This window comes from Pleuronectes platessa, chromosome 15 (assembly GCF_947347685.1).
Source record: "Pleuronectes platessa chromosome 15, fPlePla1.1, whole genome shotgun sequence".
NCBI lineage: Eukaryota > Metazoa > Chordata > Actinopteri > Pleuronectiformes > Pleuronectidae > Pleuronectes > Pleuronectes platessa.
The window spans coordinates 10,352,871-10,380,357 of record NC_070640.1 but is presented as its reverse complement, the minus strand read 5'-3'; the positions used below and the strand labels follow the sequence as shown (position 1 = coordinate 10,380,357).

At 42.5% G+C, this 27,487-nt stretch overlaps 1 protein-coding gene across 3 annotated transcripts; it reads right to left on the bottom strand.

Annotated features, from left to right (window-relative positions):
- Positions 1-814: 814 nt before the first annotated feature.
- On the bottom strand, positions 815-25,667 carry LOC128457500 (gastrula zinc finger protein XlCGF57.1). 3 transcript variants are annotated; one of them, XM_053442211.1, is made up of 2 exons: positions 25,269-25,667; positions 815-2,039 (listed from the first exon to the last, which is right to left on the bottom strand). In XM_053442211.1, the coding sequence occupies exons 1-2, from the start codon at positions 25,552-25,554 to the stop codon at positions 1,051-1,053; spliced, it is 1,275 nt and encodes a 424-aa protein (XP_053298186.1). In that variant the 5' UTR covers positions 25,555-25,667; the 3' UTR covers positions 815-1,050. The 3 variants fall into 3 exon arrangements, with proteins under 3 accessions (XP_053298186.1, XP_053298185.1, XP_053298184.1); XM_053442210.1 differs by lacking the exon at positions 25,269-25,667 and adding an exon at positions 15,721-16,029; XM_053442209.1 differs by lacking the exon at positions 815-2,039 and adding an exon at positions 23,201-24,792 and having other exon boundaries at positions 25,269-25,649.
- Between the last annotated feature and the right edge of the window lie 1,820 nt (positions 25,668-27,487).

The following is a 27,487-nucleotide window of genomic DNA, read 5'->3' as shown; positions in this document are numbered from 1 at the left end:
GGAAAGTTTTTTTGTTATTTAAAATTAAAAATGAATTTGTTCATTTAAAACTTTAATCCAGAACACCGGTCGAACATACTTTTAAGGCCGCCATCATTTGCGATCTCCAGCAGCTGATCTTCTTATTGCAGAGACATGCTGGATTCACCTGGTTTGTTAACAAATAGGTCGGACAAATACCATGTGGTTTTGTGTTTAGCGAAAATTTCACGTGACCGAGACAAGCGTAAAGCATGAGTCATAACGGTTAGGTTCCGGTCATTTTTCAAAATAAAACACCGTTCAGAATCAGATAATAAATAAAACGGAAATAATGTAAGTTGTTTATTCTTTCTATGTGGCCCGGTACCAAATGATCCACGGCCTGGTACCGGTCCACGTCCCGGGGGTTGGGGACCACTGGCCTAGTGCATCCCACGTTTTTCAACATAACCTTTTTAATATAACATTATAGTCATTATGGCCTTTAGAAAAAAAATTTTTTGGAGGTGGTGTTGTGCAATAGTGCTTAAAAAGTGATACCATAGAACGGTTTGCCTTTAGGCCTTCAATAAATTTGGTTATCAAAATAAAAAATAAAATATTAATATTAAATCATAACTTTAGTTGGTTAAAGTTCTCTCGGGGCACCACCCTTCAAAGAAGGGAAAAGATAGCCAATTTATTGATTAAGATCAGTCTCATTTAGATCTAGTCCAATTAGAAATCTCAATATTTTACTATTAAAGATTATATAATGAACAGTGAAGGTTATGGAGTTCTTAACAGTGCAGCGGTTGGCAAAATTCACTTATGCAACATTAATGACAAAAAATTTGTGAAAGAAAACATTTATTATGACATAATAGTATATAAAAACACAAATTACTAAACAAACGTTCTACCTAACATGATGTGTATGTGAGTGTATGAATCCTCACGTCTCGTACAATAGGACTGAGTCTTAAATCTATTACCACACTCAGATCAACTTAACAGTTTCTCTCCTGTATGACTCCTCATATGTGTATTTAGACTGCTCCTTTGGGTAAATGTTTTACCACACTCAGATCATCTAAACTGTTTCTCTCCTGCGTGACTCCTCATATGTCTATTTATATGGCCCCTATGTTTAATTATTTTACCACACTGAGAGCAACTAAAGGGTTTCTCTCCTGTATGACTCTTCATATGTCTATTTAGACCGCTCCTTTCAGTAAATCTTTTAACACACTCAGAGCAACTAAAGGGTTTCTCTCCTGTATGACTCTTCATATGTGTATTTAGACTGCTCCTTTGAGTAAATCTTTTACCACACTCAGAGCAACTAAAGGCTTTCTCTCCTGTATGACTCTTCATATGTGTATTTAGATTGCCCCTTTTGGTAAATCTTTTACCACACTCAGAGCAACTAAATGGCTTCTCTCCTGTATGACTCATCATATGTGTATTTAGATTGCCCCTTTTGGTAAATATTTTACCACACTCAGAGCAACTAAATGTTTTTTCTCCTGTATGACTCCTCATATGTATATTTATATCGCTTATATGGTTAAATCTTTTACCACACTCAGAAAAACTAAACTTTTTTTTGTCTATCTTACATCCCATATTTCTTGGAGGCTGTTTGTTATTTCTTTTATTTAAACCAGTCTGAGTTTCCCTGGTCTCCATCCAATCATCCTCACTCTCTTCAGTCTCAGAAGAGTCTTCGGTCTTGTCCTCAGGACCTGGTTGTAAATGTCCATCAGGACCTGAATTCCTGGCTGGTTCTGGTCCTCCACAGTCCTCCTTCGTCTCACTCGGATGAAGCTTTGACGATTTAAGTTTCTCTTCATATTCTTCACTCATCACAGCGACAGGAGTCAATGTGAACTTGATATCAGCCTCCTCCAGTCCTTGAAGCTGCTGTCCATCCTGATTGGTCCACGGTTCCTCCTGTTCCTCTTTAATGTGTGGGGGCTCTGGGATCTCCTGTTCCACAAGGGGGCTCCACTGCTGCTGCTCAGGAGGAACCTCTTCTTTAATCACCATCAGCTGATGGACGTCTGCAGGACACACTGAAACACAAATACACACATTAATCATTTCAGAGTTTCCTGAAGTGTTTTGAAAAACTTGTGTTGTGTCGTTTAATGTCGACTGTTGTGATTTTTGAACGATCACATTCAGGAAGTAGAGATGTTGCGGTTGTTTACAGTTGGTGTTAGGATGCAGCTCGTAAAAGAAGCAGCATAACACAAAGGGTTTCTAGTATAAAAGTTTTTCATTTTGAGGCCAAATAAACCAATGTAAGGGAAAATTCAACAGACCAGTTGTTTCACTGCTGTGGCCTTGGCAAACAGAGAGTTTGCTAATGCGGACGGACACAGCAGATAGACACAGAGGAGGATTTCATATCTTTTTCTTATTAAGTTTTATGAAGCACCTCTTTGTATTAGTTCTGGCATGTCTTCTTTTTTTCATATTGTCTTGTGAAACGCCTCCTGGTTTTTCATTCTGAGCACCCGTGCTTGTTGTATAAACACTGCAGAGCGTACTATTATAAAGACTCAAAAGCAACTCCAGTCTGAGAATTTCATTATTTCAAATCTCAAGATGAATTTCCATCACACCAATTAGATCACTAACAGAGGAAAACAGGCCGAGGGGAAGTTAGTTAATTGGTTAAGCTGCTTTCAGACCTGTGGGTAAAACTCAGAGAAATGTCTCCAGACTTCCTGTTTCAGACATGAGCAACACAGCAGCAGGCTTTCTGCACAGACTTGTTCACAACAGCATCAAATCCTCCTCATTATTCAGGTGAGAGATGGAGCAGCCGGGTGCAGCAGACAGAGACAGTACGTGGCGTATTAACTCCGCTGCTTGAGCTGATGCTAGCTAACGTTAGCCTGTGAGAGTTCCTCTAGGGCAGACCTGGGCATTGTAAGGCCCCCGGGCCGCATCCGGCCCTTTGGCTGTCCGTGACCGGCCCGCGTGAGGTCAACGGAATATTAGGAATCAGACGTAATAAGTGAACATCATGCCCATATTACAACTACATTTCTTTTATTTTGAAGGTGCCTTTTTTCAACCTTTTTACCTGACGTACATCCTGAATGCCCGCGAGCTGACGATGTGTTGGCGAACGGAGTTAAGGAGAGATGTGAGTTAGCTATTAGTCCGCAAAAATGTCAGCCCATGTTAAGAAGAGTAAGATCGATACACAAAGCAGAGTTTTTAACGAGACATGGACTGCTAAGTATGTTTTAACTGAAGTCAAAGGGAAAGCCGTGTGCTTAGTTTGCTGAGAATAGATTGCCGGTTTTTAAGGATTACAATTTGAATCGCCATTACGAGACAAAGCACGGAGAGACTTACAGAAACTTGACAGATGGAGAACGTGCTTGTACATAAGCTTTGTTAGCTAAGCTGCAGAAGCAACAAGGTTTTTTACCAAGCTTTCCACATCCAGGGATGGAGCTGTCAAGACCAGCTTTGTGACATCCCACAAAATCGCAAAAAGGGGTAAGCCATTCTCTGATGGGGATTTTATCAAGGAGTGTTTGGTGGACTCTGCCGCACTAATATGCCCTGAGAAGAAAGAGGCATTTGAGAATGTGTCCCTCTCCAGACGAACCGTAACGAGAAGGATCAAGGACATCACAATCTTCAGCTGCAAAAGCAAGTAGTTGATTTAGACTTTTTTTCATTGGCTCTGGATGAGCGCTGTGATGTCCGCGACACAGCCCAGTTACTCATCTTTATATGTGGGTTTACAAAAGACTTTGCGATTACGGAGGAGCTGGCAGCAATGCGGTCAATAAAAGGGACGACGACTGGGAGTGATTTGTTCACGGAGGTAACTGCATGCTTGGACAAGCTGGGACTCAAATGGGACAAACTGGCAGGTGTTACAACCGATGGATGTCCAAATCTGACTTTTGAAGCGGATGCAAGATAAAGTGAGGGAAATTAATCCCGAAATTAAATAGCTATTTTTGCATTGTATTATACATCAGGAAGTGTTGTGTGAGTCTGTGCTAAAAATGTATCATGTTACTGATGTTGTTACTAAATTAGTTAACAGGGCACGAGCATTGAATCACAGACAGTTTGTTGCACTTTTGGATGAGCATGAGACTGAACATGGTGACATAGGATACCTCACAGCTGTCAAATGGATCAGTCCGGGCAAAGTGCTTAAAAGAGTATGGGACCTGAGACCAGAGATTCGAGAGTTTTGGGGGAAAAAAGGCAAGGACATCCAAGAGTTCTCAGATGCAGACTAGATGGCGGATCTTGCATTTGCTGTTGATGTCACTGCATTAATGAATGAGCTAAATACCAAACTGCAAGGCAAGGGCCTATTTGCAGATGAAATGTACAGCCTGGTGAAGGCTTTCATGAGAAAGTTGCAGTTTCTTTCAAGCCAGTTGGAGGGTAACATTCTCAACCACATGTCAACACTGAAAGAAGCCCCACCATCAGTTGATCACCTCTGCAGGTACTCATCCATGTTAGGGCCACTGCATGGTGAGTTTTCAAGAAGATTTCAAGACTTCAAAATAGTTGAAAGTGAAATGCACATGATTTCTTCTCCCTTCACGTGCAGTGTGGATAATGCATCAGTGATGTTCAGCTCCAACCCAGTGTGTCAGCTCGAACTCATTGACCTGCAGTCTGATACACTGCTGGCAGAGCACTTTAAGTCAGTATTAGGGATGGGCATTTGATTAAATTGTCTTCATCGATCATCGGGAGAATTAATGACGAATTTTCGATTAATCATTAACATTTTTATATTCAAAAATTCACTATTTATAATCTTTATTAAATGCAGTGAAAATAAAAAAACAAAGCGTCTTTCCTCATTGAGATCTATATTGCAAGATGAACAAAATATGCGCTGCCGTAATCTTAAGCAGCGGAGCCGACAGCTAAAAGCCGGTGCTACTAAACACAACTGACCCTCTGAGGGGACTGACGCCGCCGTGATACACAGGTAGCTCCGTGCTAACTTGGCTAGCCTGGGGAACCGTATTCCAGTCACTTTCCACCAGTCTATAGGGGTGCAATCCAGGGCTGGGGGAGCTTCCCTCAGAAAGTTATGAAGTTCTGCTTTGATGCCAGAATCACGTTGAGTGGTATAGTGCTCCACAAGGAGTTGTGTCATAGTAGAGACCTGGGACTGGGAGGCCGCGGCTCCAGTGTCTGCGCTCCCCTCGTCTGTGTCAGAAAACGCAGGCTCCTCGTCTCCCCCAGCCTCTGGGATAGTTTCGCAGTGTTGGCAGTGAACCAAGTCATTTTTTAACTCAAAATGGTCCCACGCTACACTTCGCCGTGACCTCTTTATGTTTACTTTGGAAATGGAAATACACGGTAACTCGCAGGTAACTGAGTAGGCCTGTGGCGTTTTTTTCAAACACTGCCCCCCGTGGTCAAATGTGTAATTAGCAAATTTATTGATGATTTATCGACAATTCTTAAGGATCAATTAATCAATCGTCGATTAATTATGCCCATCCCTAGTCAGTATCTCTGCTGGAGTTTTATTCTTCTCTCAAAGGGGAGAATTCCATACATGAGGGGGCATGCTCAGAAGATGTTGGTTCTCTTTGGATCTACTCACATATGTGAACAAACATTTTCTGTGATGAGGTTTAACAAATCCAGATACAGATCCTCTCTCATGTGGGCGTCGACAGGACACACCTGTCAGCTGTCCTTCGCATATCCACCTCAGATATTCAACCTGACTTCAGTGCACTTGTTCATGCCCAAAACAGACTAGATTTCTCTCACTGAACAAAAAAAAAAAAAACAGAAAACCAGCAAATGGGGTGATTAGACTATATGCAAATAGTAATAGCACTTTGTATAATGTTAATTTAAAGCTGATCTTTGAAATAATTCAAAGAAAAATCATATTTTGTTCACAACTGATTAAAGTGTGATATAATGTTGGCATTATTACTTTGCCTGCCTCACTTTTTCATTGCCTAACCATAACATTTACTCTTACCTGTAGAAGCTTATCAAATTAATATGAGTAGAATTGAGTTCAGCTTATTGGTCCGGCCCTCTAGCCTGGATGCCAGACGAACTAAGCCCCGCCCACAATATTTGAGGTCGGGAAGTTCGGTCTTGCATTTCTCCGTTGGAGAGAAACTATGAGCGAGCAGATGCTGTTCGTACCAATCAAATTGTCAGCGCGGGCTTCATACGATGATGGACAGATGATCAACAGTAACGTAATCAACCACGTCATCAAAGAGCGCTTGGGTTGAATTCGTTTTCCACAGACATGCCTGCCGCTGGAGAGCTGAGATGTGTAGATGCTGCCATTGAGTCTGTTTTAGAAGACATCGACAGCTCATTCATCTGGAAAGAGGAAAGCAACGCGTAAACGCAGCCAAGCCTTAAATAACAGCTGGCTCCCATCCACTCCCATGTTAAACCCTTGTGCTGGTCACACCAGAGGCTGAAGCGCAGCGCTGCGCCAAGGCTGCCTAGCGCCGTGCTGCGATCGTTTTGGCGGCGAGTCTACTTTTTGCGCTTGATGTGAGCGTATCGTGCCAGGAAACACACTGAAAATTGATTTTAAAACGATATTGATGACATATTTGACATGATATAAATGATCAAATATGCATCCCATACTTTGAATTCCCCTTCTGTTGTCCTGGAGTTTTGATTTTACCAATTTTACCCATGACATTATTAAATGTCCCCCTCTGCCCATCCACTAAAGCCACACAAGCAGTCATACAGATAAAAAAAAAGAGAGAGAGAGGGGGGGGGGCTACGTATTCTCCACCTTGAGTGGAGAATACGTTATTTACCCTAGACACCCGACATTTAACGGAGCAAACAGCGGAGAAGTTCTCCAACATGGATGACATCAAATTAATAATTGAAGTGGAGAAGTACAGCGAGTTGTATGATCCTCGGAACATGTTGTATAAAGACAACTAGCTACTGGATCAACGGGCGATATTATTAGCGCTGCCCGGCGCTTCAGCGTCGCTTCCGAGTCCGGTGTGAACCCGGTGTTCCAGTTTAACTGGCGGCCATATCAACTGGAGATTTGTTTACCTTTTTCAAGATGTTGAGGGTCGTTTGCAGAGCCAGTGGCAGATTCTTCATTTTCACAAAACGCTTGTGTGTGAAGTGCGGTGATCTACTGAAGGTCTCGCTGAAATAAAAACCCTACAAAAAACATTCCCGAGTTATTGTGTCCGTGTCAGCATCACGTCGAGACAGCAATATAAATAAAATGGTTTAAAAAAAAAAAAAAAAAAGACAAAAAACTTGAACGGGATTCGCAACAGTGGGCCGAAGCACTATTAGCTTCTGGCCTGATGACGATCTCATTACGCCACCGAGCCGCTGAAAACTCTGTCGCGCGTCAGATAAATGTCTCGTTCTTTGCTTTGTCAGGTGTATAACACCAGATGTGCTTTGAGGTAACGCCCATGTCATCTGGTGATAGTCCGAACACAGAATAAACGCTGTAAACTTAATACCAGGCTTTACAAATCTGATGCTCCTTTTCATAGGAGACACAGGGAGTTATGAAGAATACACACGCATGACCAGCTCCACGCAAAGTGCTTTTGTTTGACACTGGTGATCATTACAATGCGCACACACCAAACAACAGGCACATGAAAACATCCCTCACATCAACAAGCCGGAAGCTCGAGCGGTGTTTTTATGAGTAAAGTTGGTGAACGTACTTCTAATGGACGTGTGAAGCTTCACGTGTCCTCCTGTCGCTGCTGGTTAAAGTCAGCAGACGTGATTTTAAAAGATGTTCTCGTTGTTGTCGATAATCAGGTTCATTCATCGGAGAATGAAAACAACCCAAACCAGGGTTCCCACGCTTGCCTTGAAAAAAAATTCCATGCTACCTCCTGATTTTCCAGGTACCATATTAAGTAATGATCTATAGGCCCCTGAACCTTTCCGCGCCCCCCTCCCCTCACAAACACAACCCCCTAGGACACCTGACTACTAACTTGATTTAAAAGATGTGCCAGTCAAGTCTACATTGTAAATGCTTAGAGATCATGTCTTATTGATATATCAATGCATGAAATAATGCAACAATCTGTAGATGAACAACAATTTATTGAACGGGAACTTTGAGACACATGAGCACTGGGATTGATATTTGTTCTCTCTTCCACTCCTCTCCTATCTTATCCTGTCCTCTCCTCTCCTTCCGTTTCCGGTGTGAGTGAGTGGTGGTGGTGGACGCGTGAGTGGCGCGGAGATTCAAACTGTGTTTAGCCTGTTTATGGGTATTTCTGTATTTTTTTATAGTTTTCTCATCGCTTCCGTTTTATGAAGAAGTAGGTTTTCCTTTCTCGTTAATATTGTTTTTGATTACTACCGAGAGACCGCTGGTTGTGTCGGCGTCTCTGGAGGAATGGCGTCCCCGGGGACGCCTCCTCCGTCTATCCGGCAGGGAGTGCGGATAGTCCCGCCGGTAGAGGACATTAGGGTGGAGGAGGTCCTGCTGGCTGTGGGCGAAGCGGTAGGACACGATAATTTACTTTTCGCCTCAAGAATGAGCAGAGCGGTGGTGGTTTTTTTGAAAGAGGAACGCCAGGTGCACCAATTAATTGAGAGTGGCCTGTTGATTAGGGACAGCTTCGTGCAGGTGAACCCGCTGTCGGTCCCCGCAACACGGATCACGGTATCCGGAGTTCCGCCTTTTATTTCTAATGATTTATTAAGAGCCGAGCTGAGCAGGTTCGGTAAGTTTTCAAGCGGGTTCAGGATGTTAAGTTTGGGCTGTAAGGATATTAAATTGAAACATGTGCAGTCCCTGAGGCGGCAGGTATTTATGTTCCTGGAGTCCCCCACCAACACTCTGGAGGTCTCCTTCAGAGTGAAGCACGGGGACGGCCACTACATGGTGTACGCCAGCTCCGGGAGCATCAAGTGCTTTGAATGCGGGGATGTCGGGCACATACGTTCCTCATGCCCGCATAAGCAGAGATCAGAGGAAGCGGGTCCGCTGCCGCTCGCGAAGAGGCGGCAGCGCCTAGCGCCGATACGGCGGCTGCACTCAGCTGCTCAAGGGCCGCGGCAGCGCCCAGCGCCGAAACGGCGGCTGCGCATAGCGCCGAGGCGGAGGAGTCCGTTCCCACCACATCGGTGGACGCTCCTCGCGCTGAAGTGGCACAGTCCACTCGCGGCAGAGTTTTGAGTGGTGAGGATACCGTGAGTGGGGGGGAAGATACACAGCCTGGAGGTGAGACTTCTGAGATGCAGGGTCTGACAAAGAAATCACGTGTGACTGAGGAGGTAAAAAAATCCTCCCAGTCTGCAGCTGCAGAATTGTCACAGACAGTAAAACACGTTGAGGAGGCAGTTCCCTCAGATGCCACAGAAAGCATTGATAACACCAGTGAGGGACAGGGTCAGTCAGGCAGTCAGGCTGCATGCGGGGACATGGAGGATGAGTCCGATATAGAGAGTGTATCTTCTGTTGGGACCCCAGCCAGGAGTACCTCTCTCTATACGCTGGAGGAGATAAACAGTTTCCTCGATGAAACCTTCGGCAGGGCTAATAAAGCAGATGAGTATTTTGAGGACACTGACAAACTAATTAGATCTGTGGCTGTATTAAAGAGACAGGTGGGCTTTGAACAGTTGGATGAAAGGAAAAGATACCGTTTAAAAAAACACTTAACAACATTGAGGAAAGATGCGAAGGGAAAAACCATGAGAAAGACGAGGAGCATGCTAAACTGACGTCATCACGTGGTGTTTTCTCCTTCAATGACTACTGTTCTTTTCCTGTTTACTTTTCTGCTGTTTTTTCATCACACCTGGATTTTCAGAACCACTGTTTTAACACCATTTATGAGTTCTGAAATACTGCAGTCTGCCCTAACCCTAACCCAGCCTAAGACCCAACCTCAGATGAGCCGGTTGCACCAAACTGGACCTTCTGATAAAGATGAGAGGGAGCAGCTGCATCAGGTCTACCAGACCGGTCAACTAGGTGTTGGAGGAAGCCTGTGCCGACCTCTCACAAACCAGGAGAGCCTTCTGCTGGGAAATAAAGATGTGTTTCTCTGTGGTTGTTTGTGTTTGTTCCCTCAGAGCTGAGCTAGTTGATGAGATTTACGTTCATCACGAGCTGATGACAGCGAGTGCGACTGTAGAGGATTATTACACCGAGATGAAATCCCATCGTCTGACTGCAGTAAAACCCTAGAGGCTCAAGGTGGAGCAACATTTGGAAAGGGTGTGGGTCCTGAGAAACACAGAGGATGTGGTATGTTATTTTTTCCTATCTTTATTCCACAGCTGTGTTTCAATTCGGAGATCAACATCTTTCGAAGGCTGCATGTCAAGACCAAATGAGGGAATTTGCTAGTACAGTTCAATCGCTGCTGGTCGGCATCGGATGTTAAAACTCTTAAGGTCCAACTTTAAAACTGTGTGCCGGATAATATTGTTAAAGGAAAGAAAACTTAAAATGCCAGAGGAAACAGCAGTTTTGGCCATTGAGTAAGTTTTCATCTTATATCAACACAAACTGCTTCCCCTAGGTTTACGATGGCTGAAAGGGTCAACGGCCAATGGACAAGCTGGTGAGAAGAAGAGTAGACTGTCCCACTGAGGTAGTCAATAGACCAGGAGAAGTGCATTCAAGTTTAATTTGAAATGTCCTGTCACCACCAGGGGGCACTGTGTTTGTAGTACCAGATGTCTGTGTAGATGTTGTCAGGCCGGGACTCTTGTCAGACATGTAAAGTTCGGAGAAGATTGGGACGATGTACGTCCAAGATACAACAACTTCAAATTCTAATCAGCTCATCAATGAGTCCAAGTGAAATGTCAGGTAATTCCCTCCAGGCCACCATGTGCAAAAATCAAATCAGATGTTTATTGAAAGTGAATGTCTCATAATGTCCATCCACTGTCTTATTATTAACAGATGTTAATAATGTACGGTGAGTTTGCACATCCACTGAACATTTGTACATTTGCACTTAACTTATTCCTACTGTATTATTCCACCTATAGTGTATTCATATTTTTATATATTTATTCTGCTCTTAGTGTATTCATCATTCTTATATCATACCTTACCTCTTAATACTGTTCATATTCCATTTATATTTCCATGTATATTCCATGTATATTTCTAACTGTACTACATATTTATTTACATATTCCATCTCTGCACTTTAACTGCCATTTTTTTTGCTCTGCTGGTTAGATGCTAAACCGCATTTCGCTGTATATGTACTTGTACTGTGCAATGGTAATAAAATTGAATCTAATCTAATCTAATTCTTAGTTTGGTTTATTTGCAGGTGACAGCCAACGTCGAGGGGCACTACCGCCCCCTGCTGGATCTCTTATTTCCCTTTGTGACAAATGCCTTCCTTTGTGTCCTGTTCCGTCACGCCTCTGCACTACAGTAAATACATCAAAGACGCCATTACATCAGAGACAATCTGACATCAAAGCATCTGTACAATCATAGAAATTCCTCTTCTTTGTATCAGATGAGTGATAGAAATGGTGGTGGTAATAGGAACCTTGAAGTGGTTCTTATTACCGAGTGGTGTCGCCACCCGCAAAGAAGTAGAAACAGTTAAACATATTCAGAGCAATCACCTGAAGCTCATATCTTAACAGTGCAGTCCACTGAGGAAAAAAAGATGATCATGACAAACAAGAACGATGACAAGTGTGAGAACCAGCAGCTGAGAAGTCTTCTGCAAACCATCGATGAACTGAGGGAGAAAGAGAATGAAGAGAAATTAAGAAAAGAGCTGGAGAAGATTAAACAGATGTTAATAATGTACGGTGAATGCATTTTGAAGCGGAATGCGTCCAAGCTAAGAGACACCTCAGACGCCTGCTTCCCAGTCTGTCTGCCGGCTACAAGCCAAGAGCAACCGGTGCTGGAGCCAACAGAATGCCCGGAGAGCCGCCAGGAGGAAGTCTCACACAAGCATGAAGCAGGGAAGTCCAGTAAAGAACTGACATGTATGGAGGAGAGGTCCAAACTGTCTCAGGACCAGTGCAGGGAGGCAGTGAAGGAAGCAGAAGACATCAAACAAATGAATAGTTTTCTGAAAAATGAAGACCAGATGCTCCTTGAAGAGCTGGAGACGATGAAGGTGATTGACCGACATGTCGTGGCCTCGCAGGCAACAGAAGAAATCACGCAGCTGAATCGGGAAAATCCAAGTCCGGAGCTCATTGGAGAGCGTGAGAGGATAACAGAGGAGGAGAACCCCCCACAGATGGTCAGGGACTGGTCATGTACCGAGGAACTCACTGAGGAACTGGAGAAAATGATTGAAATGAGAAGACAGGATGAAGCCGAGTATGAGAGGACACATTCCTCTGATTCCCCTTTCAGGTCAGATAACTGTGAAATAGCCGCTCCAGAGTTATATCAGCATCAGAAACTGGAAAAAGCCAATCAGCTGCTCCAGGAGTTGGTGGCAGATTACAAGGCCAACATGGTCACTCTCATGATCCAGGTCTCAGAGATGCGGAAGACTCTGCTGAGTCTTCAGATAGAGCGGGCGTCACTTCAGAAAAGCTTCTCAGAAGCTCAAGCTCAACTGAGGTCAGAGACCAAGTCAAATGTTGCCTTGCGCTCAAAAATCCAGCAGCTTAGAGAATTATTAGAGCAGCAGCGCAGGCAGAGCACAGGAGAGCAGGAGGAGGACTCGAGCTCTTCACAGCTCAGCTCCCAAGAGCTGCCTCAGAAGAAGAAGAAGAAGAAGAAGACATTTTGGAGGAGGTTCATTGGCCTCTGTCTTTGTGGCCGAAAGGCTGGGAAATGTCAAAGCTGCATTTAGTGACTCTTATCTTGGTTATTATATATTTTTAAAATATTAATAATATTTTTGGTGTATAATGGTTGCAGCTAATGTGCACTATGATCACAACCAGACTGCTTCTCATACAATATGTCTACTCACATATTCTACCATTAATGACAATGAATCTGTCATTGATGCTCCCTTCATCTGTATCAGACGTTTTATCTTATGTATATGATTATATGCATATTTTTGTGTAGTTTTGTTGAGGGTTGAGGACAACGGATGTTGCATCTTGTTACGATCTATGAAACAATTTGTGATTGTGTTGAATGTGGGCTATACAAATACAATTTTAAATGTATAGTTACACCTGAATTAAAGAATGCTGATACATGTAAAACACAGTTTCTTCCTGCATTTCTTTAGCAGCTGATAAAGTTGTACTGGCACCATCAAGAACGAATCACACAAGATGCGATATTTTAATAAAATAAGACTCATGTTTATGCCTTATCAGGGTTCCCACGCTTGCCTTGAAAAAAAATTCCATGCTACCTCCTGATTTTCCAGGTACCATATTAAGTAATGATCTATAGGCCCCTGAAGCTTTCCGCGCCCCCCCCCCCCCCCCCCCTCACAAACACAACCCCCTAGGACACCTGACTACTAACTTGATTTAAAAGATGTGCCAGTCAAGTCTACATTGTAAATGCTTAGAGATTATGTCTTATTGATATATCAATGCATGAAATAATGCAACAATCTGTAGATGAACAACAATTTATTGAACGGGAACTTTGAGACACATGAGCACTGGGATTGATATTTGTTCTCTCTTCCACTCCTCTCCTATCTTATCCTGTCCTCTTCTCTCCACACCTCCCCTCTAGTATCCGCTCCTGTCTTCTCTTCCTACTCTTCTCAACTCCTCTCCACTCTTCTCCCTTTTCCTCTGTCATCCTCTACTCTTGTATCCTCCTCTTTCATCTTCTCCCCTCTTCTCTTCCTCATCCTGAATCTACAGTGTGTCATTGTCACTCACTCCTGTAATGCATCACACATTTGAGATTATGAGTCTTACGTAGAAGAGGTAATATGCCTACTCTTACTCTGTAAAAGCTTTTGTAATTTAAACTAATGAACCTAAAAGGAAAAACATAAGGCTGGTTCCCCTGTGGTTCCTCAGTACAGCAACCTAAAAAATGTCTCACCCCAAATGTTCTTATTTAGTAGTATCATTTTTTTAAAGAAAAAACGAAAAATCACAAAATAGCTAAAAGTAGATATAAGAATGAATGTTACAAAATGTATCAAGACTAGACTGGTCATGTCAACTAGCATAGAAGTAATGTCACAGCCTAATGTGAAAATGTATTGGTAGTTAGCTAGCAACGCAAGCTAGCCAACAGTAGCTAGTTAGTTAGCAAGCTGAATGTTGGCTAGCAAGATTGCACTGCATGTTCTTGCTAACCATCATTAATGAATCCAAATTCAAAACAAACTCCCCTAAATGTGGTGAATAACACGGTTTTAGGAAAAGTCAGTGAGTGAAATACATATGGGGATCGAACATAGTTCTAGTATTTTAAAAGCAAGGTAAAAATTACGTCAACAATTCTAGTGTAAGCTGAAGCTAGCAAGTTGCAGCTTGCTAGCTAGCAAGATTGCACAGGTTACTAACTAACGTTGATAAACCCAGGTTTATCACACAGTTGAAACACAGCTTCTTACATTTGAGGATAAACTTGCATAAGACGTTTCACTGTAGATGTCAAGGCTCCTGTGTTGGCTGGGAAATGCATGTATTTGACCCTTCTATTGAGATTGCGAGTTATGTTTCTCGGTTATTATTCCCGAAGTCCACCAATCCGAATCTATACTTTTAAAGTCCATATCACCAGGTTGCCTCATCAAATTCCAACATCCAATACACCAGATAGGATGCCAAGAGCATGTTCTACAACATGGGATCATCCATTTCTATCTACAGTAAGAGCTGTTCACATGTAAAGGGTTTTTTATAAACCTATCTTAATTCTGTGCTCAATAGTTTCATTTTATTACTATTTTACACATCACCCAATACAATCTTCCAGGATAACTGTTTCAATTTCCATGGAAGTGTTCACTTTTGCTCAGTTTCCATGACTTTTCCAAACCTGGAAAATGAAAAAAAAAAATTCATGTTTTCCATGGTTTCCAGGTACCGTGGGAACCCTGCAAACGCTCATCAGAAAACCGCAATCCCGTTCAAGTTTTTTTTATATATATATATATATTTTTTTTAACCATTTTATTTATATTGCTGTCTCGACATGATCCTGACATGGACACAATAACTCGGGAAGGGTTTTTGTAGGATTTATATTTCAGCGAGACCTTTCAGTAGATGAGCGCACTTCACACACAAGCGCTTTGTGAAAAGGACGAATCTGCCACCGGCTCTGCAAACGACCCTCAACATCTGGAAAAAGGTAAACAAATCGCCAGTTGATATGGCCGCCAGTTAAACTGGAACACCGGCGTTATCGTCGTGGATGAAGTTCATCTAACTTACAAATGGTAAGAGAAAGACTGTCTGACTTAGTAAATAGCTCACAATGTCGTGACATGAATCAAATGTTGTTAACATAGTATCATAGGTAGCGATGTAAGTTCGCTAGTTATGTTGACAACAACTATGCGTCGCTTAACATACGTCACATACTACGTTGCTCTGATTGGTTGTAAGTCTATCCAATTGAGCGAAGAGGAATTTTTTTCCCGATTCGGTTGAAACACGCCACATAATCACAGCCCAATGGAGCAGTATCAGACTAATATTCTGACTAGAATTATGAGTATGACAACGTTAGGCTACCGGCCCTCCACAACTGTCCATGTTTCTCATGTGGCCCCTTAGGAAAATAATTTGCCCACCCCTGCTCTAGGGACTGACCTGCTCTGTGCAGCTGGACTAAGGGCTGCATCACGGTATCGAGCAGCCTCCTCTGGCGGCAGTTCTCCAGTTCGGACCGCTCCACTCGGTCCTCGTACTCTGCCACGGTTTCCTCAAGCACCGCGAGGATCTCCTCCACTGCAGCCGTGAGCCGCTCGGTGAGCATCGCTCTCAGCGCCGGGACTTGAGCCTTTGCTCCTCGTTTCTCCACCTGCAGCAGAAAGTCTTCAGCGGCAGCAATGATCCGCTCATGTACCGACACCCGCAGCAGCTGCACGGCAGACATCTCCCTCCTTTCTGTGGACTCTGAGTCTCTGAGCGAACAAAGACAGCAAGCGGCAGGAAACCAGAGACTCCGAACTCCGAGCCCGCAGCGACCCCTGTTGGACTGGATGACGAAGACGAAAAGGAAATTACTTAAGGCCAATGTATGCTTCTCCGTTTTGACGGACACGGACAGATAGGACCGCCCTCTCCAACGTGGAACGCCCACCGGGCCTCTCCGGAGAGCTTTTCCTGCAGCTCTCATTTTTCTACACCTCGAAATGTCACATTAATCATAGAGTCGTAGTTGTGATTTTGGTTTATTGTGATGTAGGGAATGGAACAGGAGATTTGATGTCCCGAAATGCTGGCGTTAGCGGACCAATCACAGCCAAGGGCTATCCGTGGGCTCTCCGCCATTTCGACGTGTAGTTAGAAAAATTAGAGCTGCACGAAAAGCTCTCCGAGGAGCCGCGGAGAGGCCCGGAGAGGGCGTTCCACGTTGGAGAAGGCGGTCCTATCTGTCGGTGTCCGTCAAAACGGAGAAGCATACATTGGCCTTTATACTGCACAGTAGAAATACTCTGTTACAAGTACTTGTGAAACAAGTACTAAAGTATAAGCAACGAAGTAAACTTAACCAATGGTGGAAGAAGAATTCGGATCATTCACTGAGGTAAAAGTACCAAGACAGTAAAGTAATATTCCATTACAAGTAATGGGCCCGAGCACATGCATTTTGAAGCATTGCACGCATTTTACGCACTGCGGAGACTCCATGTTGATCTTGCCTGCTAACTGCTCACTACGGTAAACACTATCAATTGCATATAACACTATGAAAACTTTATGTAAATTGAATGATAGTTGTAAAACAAAGCTTATTTCCTGTTGCCAGTAGGTGGCGCAATCTGTATTATTACTTACAGACTAATAGATCTGTTCAAGTAGGAGCTCTTCATTTTCCCACTAATTAGTTGGTGGCGCTATGACCCGGAGGAAATAGTGACACATAGAGCTGCTCAGGCTTGGACTCTGATCATGAGACAGAAGTTTGGTGGTGATAGGACAATGCACAGTGGAGTCATGACAACATTGTTTCCTTTAGGGAAAGATGAACCTTCGCCGTACCTCAATGTTTACACGCTTTGAGGAAATGTCCCAATTCTGAGAGAGAAAGAAAAATCGACCTTTGAGTTAGTTTGTATCTCCATCTTGTTGTGATGACACTCATCTCCATTTGAAGTTGATCTGATGTAAGCCCTGGGACAAGTACCTCAAAGTAAAATGTGGAATGTGGCCAAAATGGCCACTATATGCAAAAAGTGTTTTGCATTCCTGTTTTGTTTTTCTAATTGCACCCCTAGACTTTTCTGTTTGTTTGGTCATGATTTTTTTTAAGATCGTTCAATGGGAACGCGTAAGGGGGTCTCGGGGGGCACCGTGGAGACATTTTGCCACGCCCATTGAAAACTACTCCAGAATACGTACATTTTCATCACTTTCTAATTTTCAGCCAATTTTGGTAAGAATTTAAGCATATAAGAGCCCTCAAAAAGTCAATTCATTTCACTTCCTCCTCCTCTTCGGTGCTTGGGCCCTAATAATATAATTCTTACAATTTCAATAGGGCCTCACTGTCTGTCAGTGCCTGTCCAACTTTAAGACTTTTACACAAGAAGTCAGTTTCTTTAAATGTTTTAGAAAAATCTGTTATCTGAGGTTTGCTATCGGTCTGTAGGTCTGCACTGTCAAATTCTCAATATCCTGCTCTCACAAAATGTTCCACTACCAACAAACTGATTGAGTTTATCTGTTGTCAGGAAAATGGGAAAACTGTTGAGCCGCTGAATGTTTTTTTAATGAGTCATTAATTTGGTTTTGGGCAGAAGATCAGGTCATTCCAAGGCATAAACCCCCCCGATTTTACACCCAATTATCCGCCTTGTGAACACATGGTCATACGTTATCGGTGTATAAATCCAATTCAAGTTAAAACTTTATCATCTACGTTTATTTTGTCCAATATTAAGCACAGTCCAGTCAAATGCATGTGACTCAAGTCCCACACGTCTGTGATTTACTCTGTACAAACACAGGCTATAGTTTTATTTTGATCAGTTTTTTTATGAAAGACAATTTGTGCATGAAGACCAAAACATATCTCTTTGCTCCTAAATACATTTCTGCTTATATAATACATAGATTACAAACCGTATATGAAATCAGACCAAATCAAAAACCTTCACTTCAACCGCAGTCTAGAGAAATATTGACAATATTGGTCCATATTGTGGTTTTTCGTCTTCATTTCCACTGAATAAACACTGTTCAGCCACCAACACACAAACTACATTTAAAAAGTGCCAAACATTTTATTTTCTTAGCGTCATTTCACCATGATATTTATACTAAAATCATCAGCATTTTGTCACTTTTATATAATGCAGTCTCTTCATATACAAGTATCAATAAGCATGGTTAAAACAATGGCTTTGTTATGTCTGTGTTAAAGAATTTCCCATATCCTATTATATTAAAAATATTCCATATGTAGAGTCTGTATTTAAACAGAGGTTCCATAATAAAACTGAGTTCCAATACAAGGCAATTATAGAATTTAATCAGTTAGGGAGTCTCATAAATTAAACAATCAGAAAAAAAGAACTAAACAAAAGAACAAAGATGTCATCAGAGGTGTTCTGCCTGTACAGGGAGGGAGAAGATGCCAGATCAGACCAATGAAAACTGCTTTTCACTGCTGAGTCCACACATTCAAGGCAGCAGTGACAGAGAGCTCCATCCGGCTCGAAACAGTTCAGCATGTTACCGACAGCGTCTACACGTTTGTTCGACACACTTATAATGACTGAGAAGTCATTATAAGTGTTGTTAGAGTGTTGTTAGAGCTCAGGTTTTCTATATGCAAATACTCCAGGTGACACCCAATAACAGTCTTCAAGCGCAGACATACAATCCCTCCTAAGAAACCTGAAGCAGACACGCATACGAACATACATAACCGCTGATTTGTTTTGGTAAAGACGAGTGTGCTTTTGGAACAAAAACACATGACACCATCCCGTTACTGCAACTACCCAAGGGCTGCCTTAGTCAGACAGCATTGTTCTATGAGAATAAACACTGATCCTCTCGATCACTGACAAACAAACATAAGTATCATCGGCATGGATTTCTTGCTTATTTTTCTTCCGCTGCATCTCTTCAGCTGGGTAAAAAGTGCCAAAAAAGCATCAAACATGTTTCTTTGTCCCACTGTCTTTGCATTGTTCGTCAGATTGTTTGATTTGAGTGACGATTCACTTCAGTTCAGCACAGAAGGTTTTTCCCTCAGAGAGATGGTGGACCACAGCTGGAAATGGAGCAAGAGGCATCCTGGAGTCAGCCACACACACGCACACCCACACACACACTACATACATACACTCCTGATCAAAATCTTAAGACCAGTTAAAAAATTGCATGAATTTGCATTTTGCACTGTTGGATCTTAGGAAGGTTCTAAGTAGAGCTTCAAAATGCAAAAAGAAGAAATGGGAACAAGAGCCCAAAAGTTGTGAGCAGGCAATTTATTGAAAACAACAATTTAACTGAAGTAGGCTGTTCATCAGCTGATCAAAAGTTTAAGACCACAGCCTTTAAAAGCCAAAATCTGTGCAAAAATTTCGATTCTATGTCATTTCCTGTCAAGTAATCACACTGTGAAGATCTCTTGATGGCAAAGGCAAAAAAGCTCACCGTCTTTGAACGTGGTAGGATTGTTTAACTGCATAAACAAGGCCTCTCACAACGTGCCATCGCTGCTGAGGTTGGACGCAGTAAGACAGTCATTTTGCATTTCTTAAAAGATCCCCAGGGTTATGGAACAAAAAAATCAAGTGGTACACCCAAAAAAATCTCACCGGCGCTGAGCCGGAGGATCCGAATGGCTGTCCGTCAAGACACAGGATGATCCTCGTCCCAAATTAAGGCCATTACTGGTGCTGACTGCAGCCCAGTAACCATCAGACGGCATCTGCGAAGGAAGGGGTTCAAAAACAAGAAACGTCTTCAAGGCCACGTCTTCTTCAACGCAACAAAATTGCCCGTTTAGACTTTGCAAGGGAGCACCAAACATGGGACATTCAAAGGTGGAAGAAAGTTATATTCTCTGACGAGAAAAAATTTAACCTTGATGGTCCTGATGGCTTCCAACGTTACTGGCATGACAAGGAGATGCCACCTGAGATGTTTTCTACGCGGCACAGTGGAGGGGGCCCCATCATGATCTGGGGTGCTTTTTCCTTCAATGGAACAATGGAGCTCCAGGTTGTGCAGGGTCGTCAAACAGCAGCTGGCTATGTGGAGATGTTGCAGCGGGCATCCCTCATGACTGAGGGCCCTCGTCTGTGGTAACGACTGGGTTTTTCAGCAGGACAACGCTCCAATTCACAATGCCCGTCTGACCAAGACTTTTTTCCAGGAGAATAACATCACTCTTTTGGACCATCCTGCGTGTTCCCCTGATCTTAATCCAATTGAGAACATTTGGGGATGGATGGCAAGGGAAGTTTACAAAAATGGACTTCAGTTCCAGACAGTGGATGCCCTTCGTGAAGCCATCTTCACCACTTGGCGCAACATTCACACTAGCCTTTAGGAAACACTTGCATCAAGCATGCCAAAACGAATTTTTGAAGTGATCAACAATAATGGTGGAGCTACTCATTACTGACTCACTTTTTGACACTTTAATTTCTCTTTAGGAGGTTTTTAGTTTTTTTTTTAGCTGTGGTCTTAAACTTTTGACCAGCTGATGAACAGCCTACTTCAGTTAAATTGTTGTTTTCAATAAATTGCCTGCTCACAACTTTTGGGCTCTTGTTCCCATTTCTTCTTTTTGCATTTTGAAGCTCTAGTTAGAACCTTCCTAAGATCCAACAGTGCAAAATGCAAATTCATGCAATTTTTTAACTGGTCTTAAGATTTTGATCAGGAGTGTATATACGTGCACACATCCACTGATGGGTATCCTTGCTTCAGTGTTCCTTCATCTCCAAAGTCCCACTGAAGATTATTTGGAGATTTGCTGTTGGATGTGAAGCAGGAACTCGTAGTATGACAGGGCCGACTCTGTTCGGTCCTCGATCATGTTCTGCATAAAGCTGGCTTTCAACGGGCTCTCGTCCCTGAGGACACCAAAGAATAAAAGGGGGGGGGAGGGGGGGGTAATTAGAGAGACACACTGATTGATACATTTCAAAGTGATTGCAGATTCAAGACTTGTTTACAATGAAACCACAAAGGCTCTTTGGATCAGCTTTGATTGACACATTAGATCTCAGATCCACCTGAACAGGCGAATACAGGTTTTCATTTTTCTCTGTGAGCATCTAGTTTTGCTTCTTTTACATTGACTTCAAATTCTGTCACATGAAACCTCATCTATAACCTCTGTGCTGCTTGGTCTTCAGATTTTTTTTCGTTACATTGACCATACATCGTTCATTTCACTCAGTGGAACAGAAAATGTACCTGCCACAGAGGCTGGGAGTCAAAACTAACTTCGAGGGAAAGGTGATAAATCTTCCACCAGCTGTTGGCTTTTTACATACACCCCAAAGGAAGTACCCATACTTTGTGCCACTTTTGCTATGTTAATTTTGTGTTACCAACCTGATGACATGCACAGAGGGGAAGAACGGCCTCTGATCCCTCAGCCAACCAATGAAAGCCCTGGTTCTCTGCGACTCTGCAGTGTCCAGCTCTGGGAGCGTATACTACGAGAGAAGAGCAGGAGTCAACTTTTCCTCAGTGCAAAATCATTTAGTGCAAAGTGTATGAAGGAGCAAAGATCACAGCAAGTGGAAACTGCACGTGGCTGCTGTAACATGAGATTTCCTACCAAGTTTTCAGGCACGGCAGCATAGCTGGGAACTCCCAGGACTTGTGAGAGGAAGTTGGGGTGGCAGTTCCGTCCGATCCACAGATAAATCACCTGCAGGAGCAGAATATGGAATATATCATATATGCTCATAAACAAACCGTGAGTATTGTAGCATTTTTGCTCTGACTCTTAACACTTACCCACCTCCTTGCAGGGGGCTTAAAATACAAGACATAATAATGAAGCTTGTGCTGTTAAATTAATTCAAAGCCACACTGGATAATATTTTGGCTACAAAGTATATTTACATACTGTTTTACAGCTTCATTTACAATACATTTGTTCATCAAAACAGGTGTTATATAAAAGAAAGCGTGATTTTTTTGAAAATATTCCTCTCACCTCATCGTTCAGGTCGTCGATGCGGTACAGAGATGGATGGATCATCAGCATGGCGTAGACCAGTGGCTGGTACTTCAGTTGACACATGGCAAACACTCGGTCATCCAGTCGGGTGCTGGTTCCCGTCCTGAAGGCTTTCTGCACGAGTCACAAACAAACACATTCAACTGCATCAATAAAGGCTGAATGCTTCATCTAAAGTCACTTTTTCAAAGGCTGAATAATTTTTGTTTAAATTTTCTTTGTTGGTTAAACTAGTATGTTATTAGTAGTAATTTGTAAGCATTTGAGCTTGTTAAAGACCTCAAGAAGCCAATTAATTTGCCTGAATAATAACAATAACTAGATGGCACCAAGTAAATACTTATTTCAAACTTTTTTGAACAAAAAAATCTAATTGAGACCCTTGGAACGCATTCACATTTTTCACACTGATCTATCATGACCAGACAAACAAAAAAGTCTCAAGGGGCATTATGAAAAACTGTTTGCATTTAGTGGCCATATTCCACATTTTTACATTGAGCGACCTGTACCAGGGCTTACATCAGATCAACTTCAAATTGAGATGAAAACAAACAATTAAACATCAAAATTACAATTTTTACAATTTCTAGGACTGCAAAGCAGCACTGAAAGGGCTCGAGCACAAGCATTTTGAAAAGTGGCATGCGCTTTGCACATTCATGTAAACGAGGGCTCCTCCGTCATCGCTGCTTCACTGTCCGCCTGTGTGAGTGAAATGCTGCATTCCAGATGACTCGTATGTAAGATATCCTGACCTGAAATGGCCTAGTTCCGACTTCACGTTAAACGTAACAAACATGTCTGATTGTTAGAAGCTGATGAATTTGTCGCGTGATGAGACAATTCAACTGTAGCCAGTGCAGCCTCCGTTCATACAGAAACAAAGAGGACGAGGGCGACGACGGCATTATCTTTTTTATTAGGCTTTTCTTATTGGAAACACATTTAATACATAAAGGAGAACACATACTGTCATTGAATCTCACAAACCAAAAGACCATTGTGTTAAAACAAACATATCTAACTATATGAACTAGTTAAGAACACACATTCATACTGTGCAAGGAAGAACACACTCTAACCTTAAAATGACATGAAGGACTTTATGAAAAATAGATAAATTATGTAGAAATCATTAGAAACAAGATATATAAACACAAATCTTTCATGTTATTCAATGAGTTATATTTTCTAGGGACATAAAAAGTGTTAATATTCTACTTAAAACAGTGAACTATGAATATGTATAATATGAATATCTGCTGATAAATCCCAATAAATACTTGGTTGCAAAGGTTGCAACTGAATCACTTCTCTCCTGTATGAATCCTCACGTCTCATACAATATGACTGAATCTTAAATCTTTTACCACACTCAGATCAACTAAACTGTTTCTCTCCTATATGACTCCTCATGTGTATATTTAGACTGCTCCTGTGGCTAAATCTTTTACCACACTCAGAGCAACTAAACGGTTTCTCTCCTGTATGACTCCTCATATGTATATTAAGATGACCCCTTTGGGTAAATCTTTTAGCACACTTAGAGCAACTAAATGGTTTCTCTCCTGTATGACTCATCATGTGTTTATTTAGATTGCTCCTTTGGGTAAATCTTTTACCACACTCAGAGCAACTAAACGGTTTCTCTCCTGTATGACTCTTCATATGTGTATTTAGATGGCCCCTTTGGGTAAATCTGTTACCACACTCAGAGCAACTAAACTGTTTCTCTCCTGAATGTCTCTTCATATGTGAATTTAGACTGCTCCTTTGGGTAAATCTGTTACCACACTCAGAGCAACTAAAGGGTTTCTCTCCTGTATGACTCCTCATATGTGTATTTAGACTGCTCATTTGGGTAAATCTGTTGTCACACTCAGAGCAACTAAAGGGTTTCTCTCCTGTATGACTCTTCGTATGTGTATTTAGACTGCTCCTTTGGGTAAATCTTTGACCACAGAAAGAGCAACTAAATGGTTTCTCTCCTGTGTGACGCCTCGTATGTCTGTTTAGATCGCTCATGTGGTTAAATCTTTTACTACAATCAGAGCAACTTAACGTTTTTTTTTCTGTCTTACATCCCATATCACTTGGAGGCTGTTTGTTATTTCTTGTATTTAAACCAGTCTGAGTTTCCCTGGTCTCCATCCAATCATCCTCACTGTCTTCAGTCTTGTCATCAGGACCTGGTTGTAAACGTCCATCAGGACCTGACTTCCTGGCTGGTTCTGGTCCTCCACAGTCCGCTCTGTTCTCCTTCGTCTCACTCGGATGAAGCTTTGACGATTTAGGTTTCTCTTCATCTTCTTCACGCTTCACAGCGACAGGAGGCAATTCGAACAATATATCAGCCTCCTCCAGTCCTTGAAGCTTTTGTCCATCCTGATTGGTCCACGGTTCCTCCTGGTCCACAAGGGGGCTCCACTGCTGCTGCTCAGGGGGAACCTCTTCTTTATTCACCATCAGTTGCTGGATGTCTGCAGGACACACTGAAACACAAATACACACGTTTATCATTTCAGAGTTTCCTGAAGTATTTTTAAAAACCTTTTGAACGATCACATTCGGGAAGTACAGATGTTGAGGTTGTTTACAGTTGGTGTTACGACGCAGCTCGTAAAGGAAGCAGCAGAAAACAAAGGGTTTAATTTTGAGGCCAAATAAACCTATTAGGGTCACTAACAGAAGAGAACAGGGCGAGGGGAAGTTAGTTAATTTGTTAAGCTGCTTTCAGACAAGACCTGTGGGTAAAACCCAGAGAAATGTGTCCAGAGTTCCTGTTTCAGACATGAGCAACAAAGCAGCGGGTTGTCTGCACAGACTCGTTCACAACAGCAAATCCTCCTCATTATTCAGGTGAGAGGTGAATCAGCCGGGTGCAGCAGACAGAGACAGGAAGTGACGTGTGAACGCCGCTGATGATGCTAGCTAACGTTAGCCTGTGAGAGTTCTATTAGGGACTGACCTGCTCTGTGCAGCTGGACTACGGGCTGCATCACGGTATCGAGCAGCCTCCTCTGGCGGCAGATCTCCCGCTCGGACCGCTCCACTAGGTCCTCATACTGCGCCACGGTTTCCTCAAGCCCCGCGAGTATCTCCTTCCCGGCCGCCATGAGCCGCTCGGTGAGCATCGCTCTCAGCGCCGGGACTTGAGCCTTTCCTCCTCGTTTCTCCACCTGCAGCAGAAAGTCTTCAGCGGCAGCGCTGATCCGCTCATGTACCGACACCCGCAGCAGCTGCACGGCGGACATCTTCCTCCTTACTAGTGATGTGTCCTCCCGTGTCGAGGCTTCGAAGCGTGTGTCGAATAATCGAGGAAGATTTTTGTGAAGAGTGTATCGAGGCTTGTGTTGATGACGTATGTGATGACGTTCGAAGCCTCGCGAGCCGGCCGAGTACGTCACTGATTCAGGAAATGGTTCGCGGGTTTGGTGTGCGATTCAAGATATAAGGGGCCGCGAAACGCAATGGATTCCCCCTCACACTACTTGTCTTGGGACTTTATTGTGCGTTTGCTTGCAATATATTCTACAGCTTCATCTGTGCCCTGTGAAAGGATCGTTTTTAAAGCAGGCAAAATTATTTCTAAAAAAGGAAACCGCCTGAAACCCAGCACTGTTGAGAACTGTTATTTTTTAATAAAAATAAATAAACTATTATCCCTATTGTACATGTTACATGTATTGGCATCACAAAGATCATTAAATAATTTATTCAATTCAAAGCTTCACACACCAAAGCCGTGGTTTCATTATAATTACATTTACATTTAATGTCCACTTGATGGCGCAGTTGAGCAAATTAAGCATCATGAAGCTTCGGCCCATGAGCGAACCAATTGGATGAAAAGCTTCATGAAGCTTCATCTCGCAATCACTACTCCTTACTGTGGACTCGGAGTCCCTGAGCGAACAAAGACAGCCAGCGGCAGGAAACCAGAGACTCCGAGCCCGCAGCGACCCCTGTTGGACTGGATGACGAAGACGAAACGAAAGTACTTGTACTGCACAGTATAAATACTCTGTTACAAGTACCTGTTAAACAAGTACTAAAGTATAAGCAACAAAGTAAACTTAACCAATGGTTGAAGAAGAATTCCGATCATTCACTGAGGTAAAAGTACCTAGACAGTAAGGTAATATTCCATTACAAGTAAAAGTACTAAGACAGTGAAGTAGAAATATACTCAATAATTTAATTAAACAAACTCCGAAAGTAAACCCAAAATAAACGATAATTTCTAGGACTGAAAAGCAGCACTGAATGGGCCCGAGCACATGCATTTTGAAGCTTTGCACTCGTTTTGCGCACCGCAGAGACTCCATGTTGATCTTGCCTGCTAACTGCTCACTACGGTAAACACTATCAATTGCATATAACACTATGAAAACTTTATGTAAATTGAATGATAGTTGTAAAACAAAGCTTATTTCATGTTGCCAGTAGGTGGCGCAATCTGTATTATTACTTACAGACTAATTGATCTGTTCAAGTAGGAGCTCTTCATTTTCCCACTAATTAGTTGGTGGCGCTATGACCCGGAGGAAATAGTGACACATAGAGCTGCTCAGGCTTGGACTCTGATCATGAGACAGAAGTTTGGTGGTGATAGGACAATGCACAGTGGGCCTCACTGTCTGTCAGTGCCTGTCCGTGCCCCTAATAATCCTACTGATGTTTTGACAAGTGTACTTCCATCTATATTATACAAATTGCTGTTTTATTTACCCTAGAACGGGCCCGTTCTTATTTAAATACTTATTATTCACATCAGAGGGGGTCTTCTCTATGGAGGCCGCCATGTTTCTTGTCGAAGGCCCAGACTGGACAAACTTAATGCTCCTCAACATCCTGCACTCACAAAATGTTCCACTACCAACAAACTGATTGAGTTTATCTGTTGTCAGGAACATTGGAAAACTGTTGAGCCGCTGAATGTTTTTTTTATGAGTCATTAATTTGGTTTTGGGCAGAATATCAGGTCATTCCAAGGTATAAACCCCCCAGATTTTTCACCCAATTATCCGCCTTGTGAACACATGGTCATACGTTATCGGTGTATAAATCCAGTTCAAGTTAAAACTTTATCATCTACGTTTATTTTGTCCAATATTAAGCACAGTCCAGTCAAAGTCATGTGACTCAAGTCCAACCGTCTGTGATTTACTCTGTACAAACACAGGC

Bases quoted from the DNA above. Each gene is read 5' to 3' on its own strand.
- LOC128457500 (XM_053442209.1), bottom strand. From the start codon at position 25,554: ATGTCCGCCGTGCAGCTGCTGCGGGTGTCGGTACATGAGCGGATCAGC. The intron at 24,793-25,268 runs GTCAGTCCCTAA...TTTGTGTTTCAG, and splicing joins AGTCCAGCTGCACAGAGCAG to TGTGTCCTGCAGACATCCAG.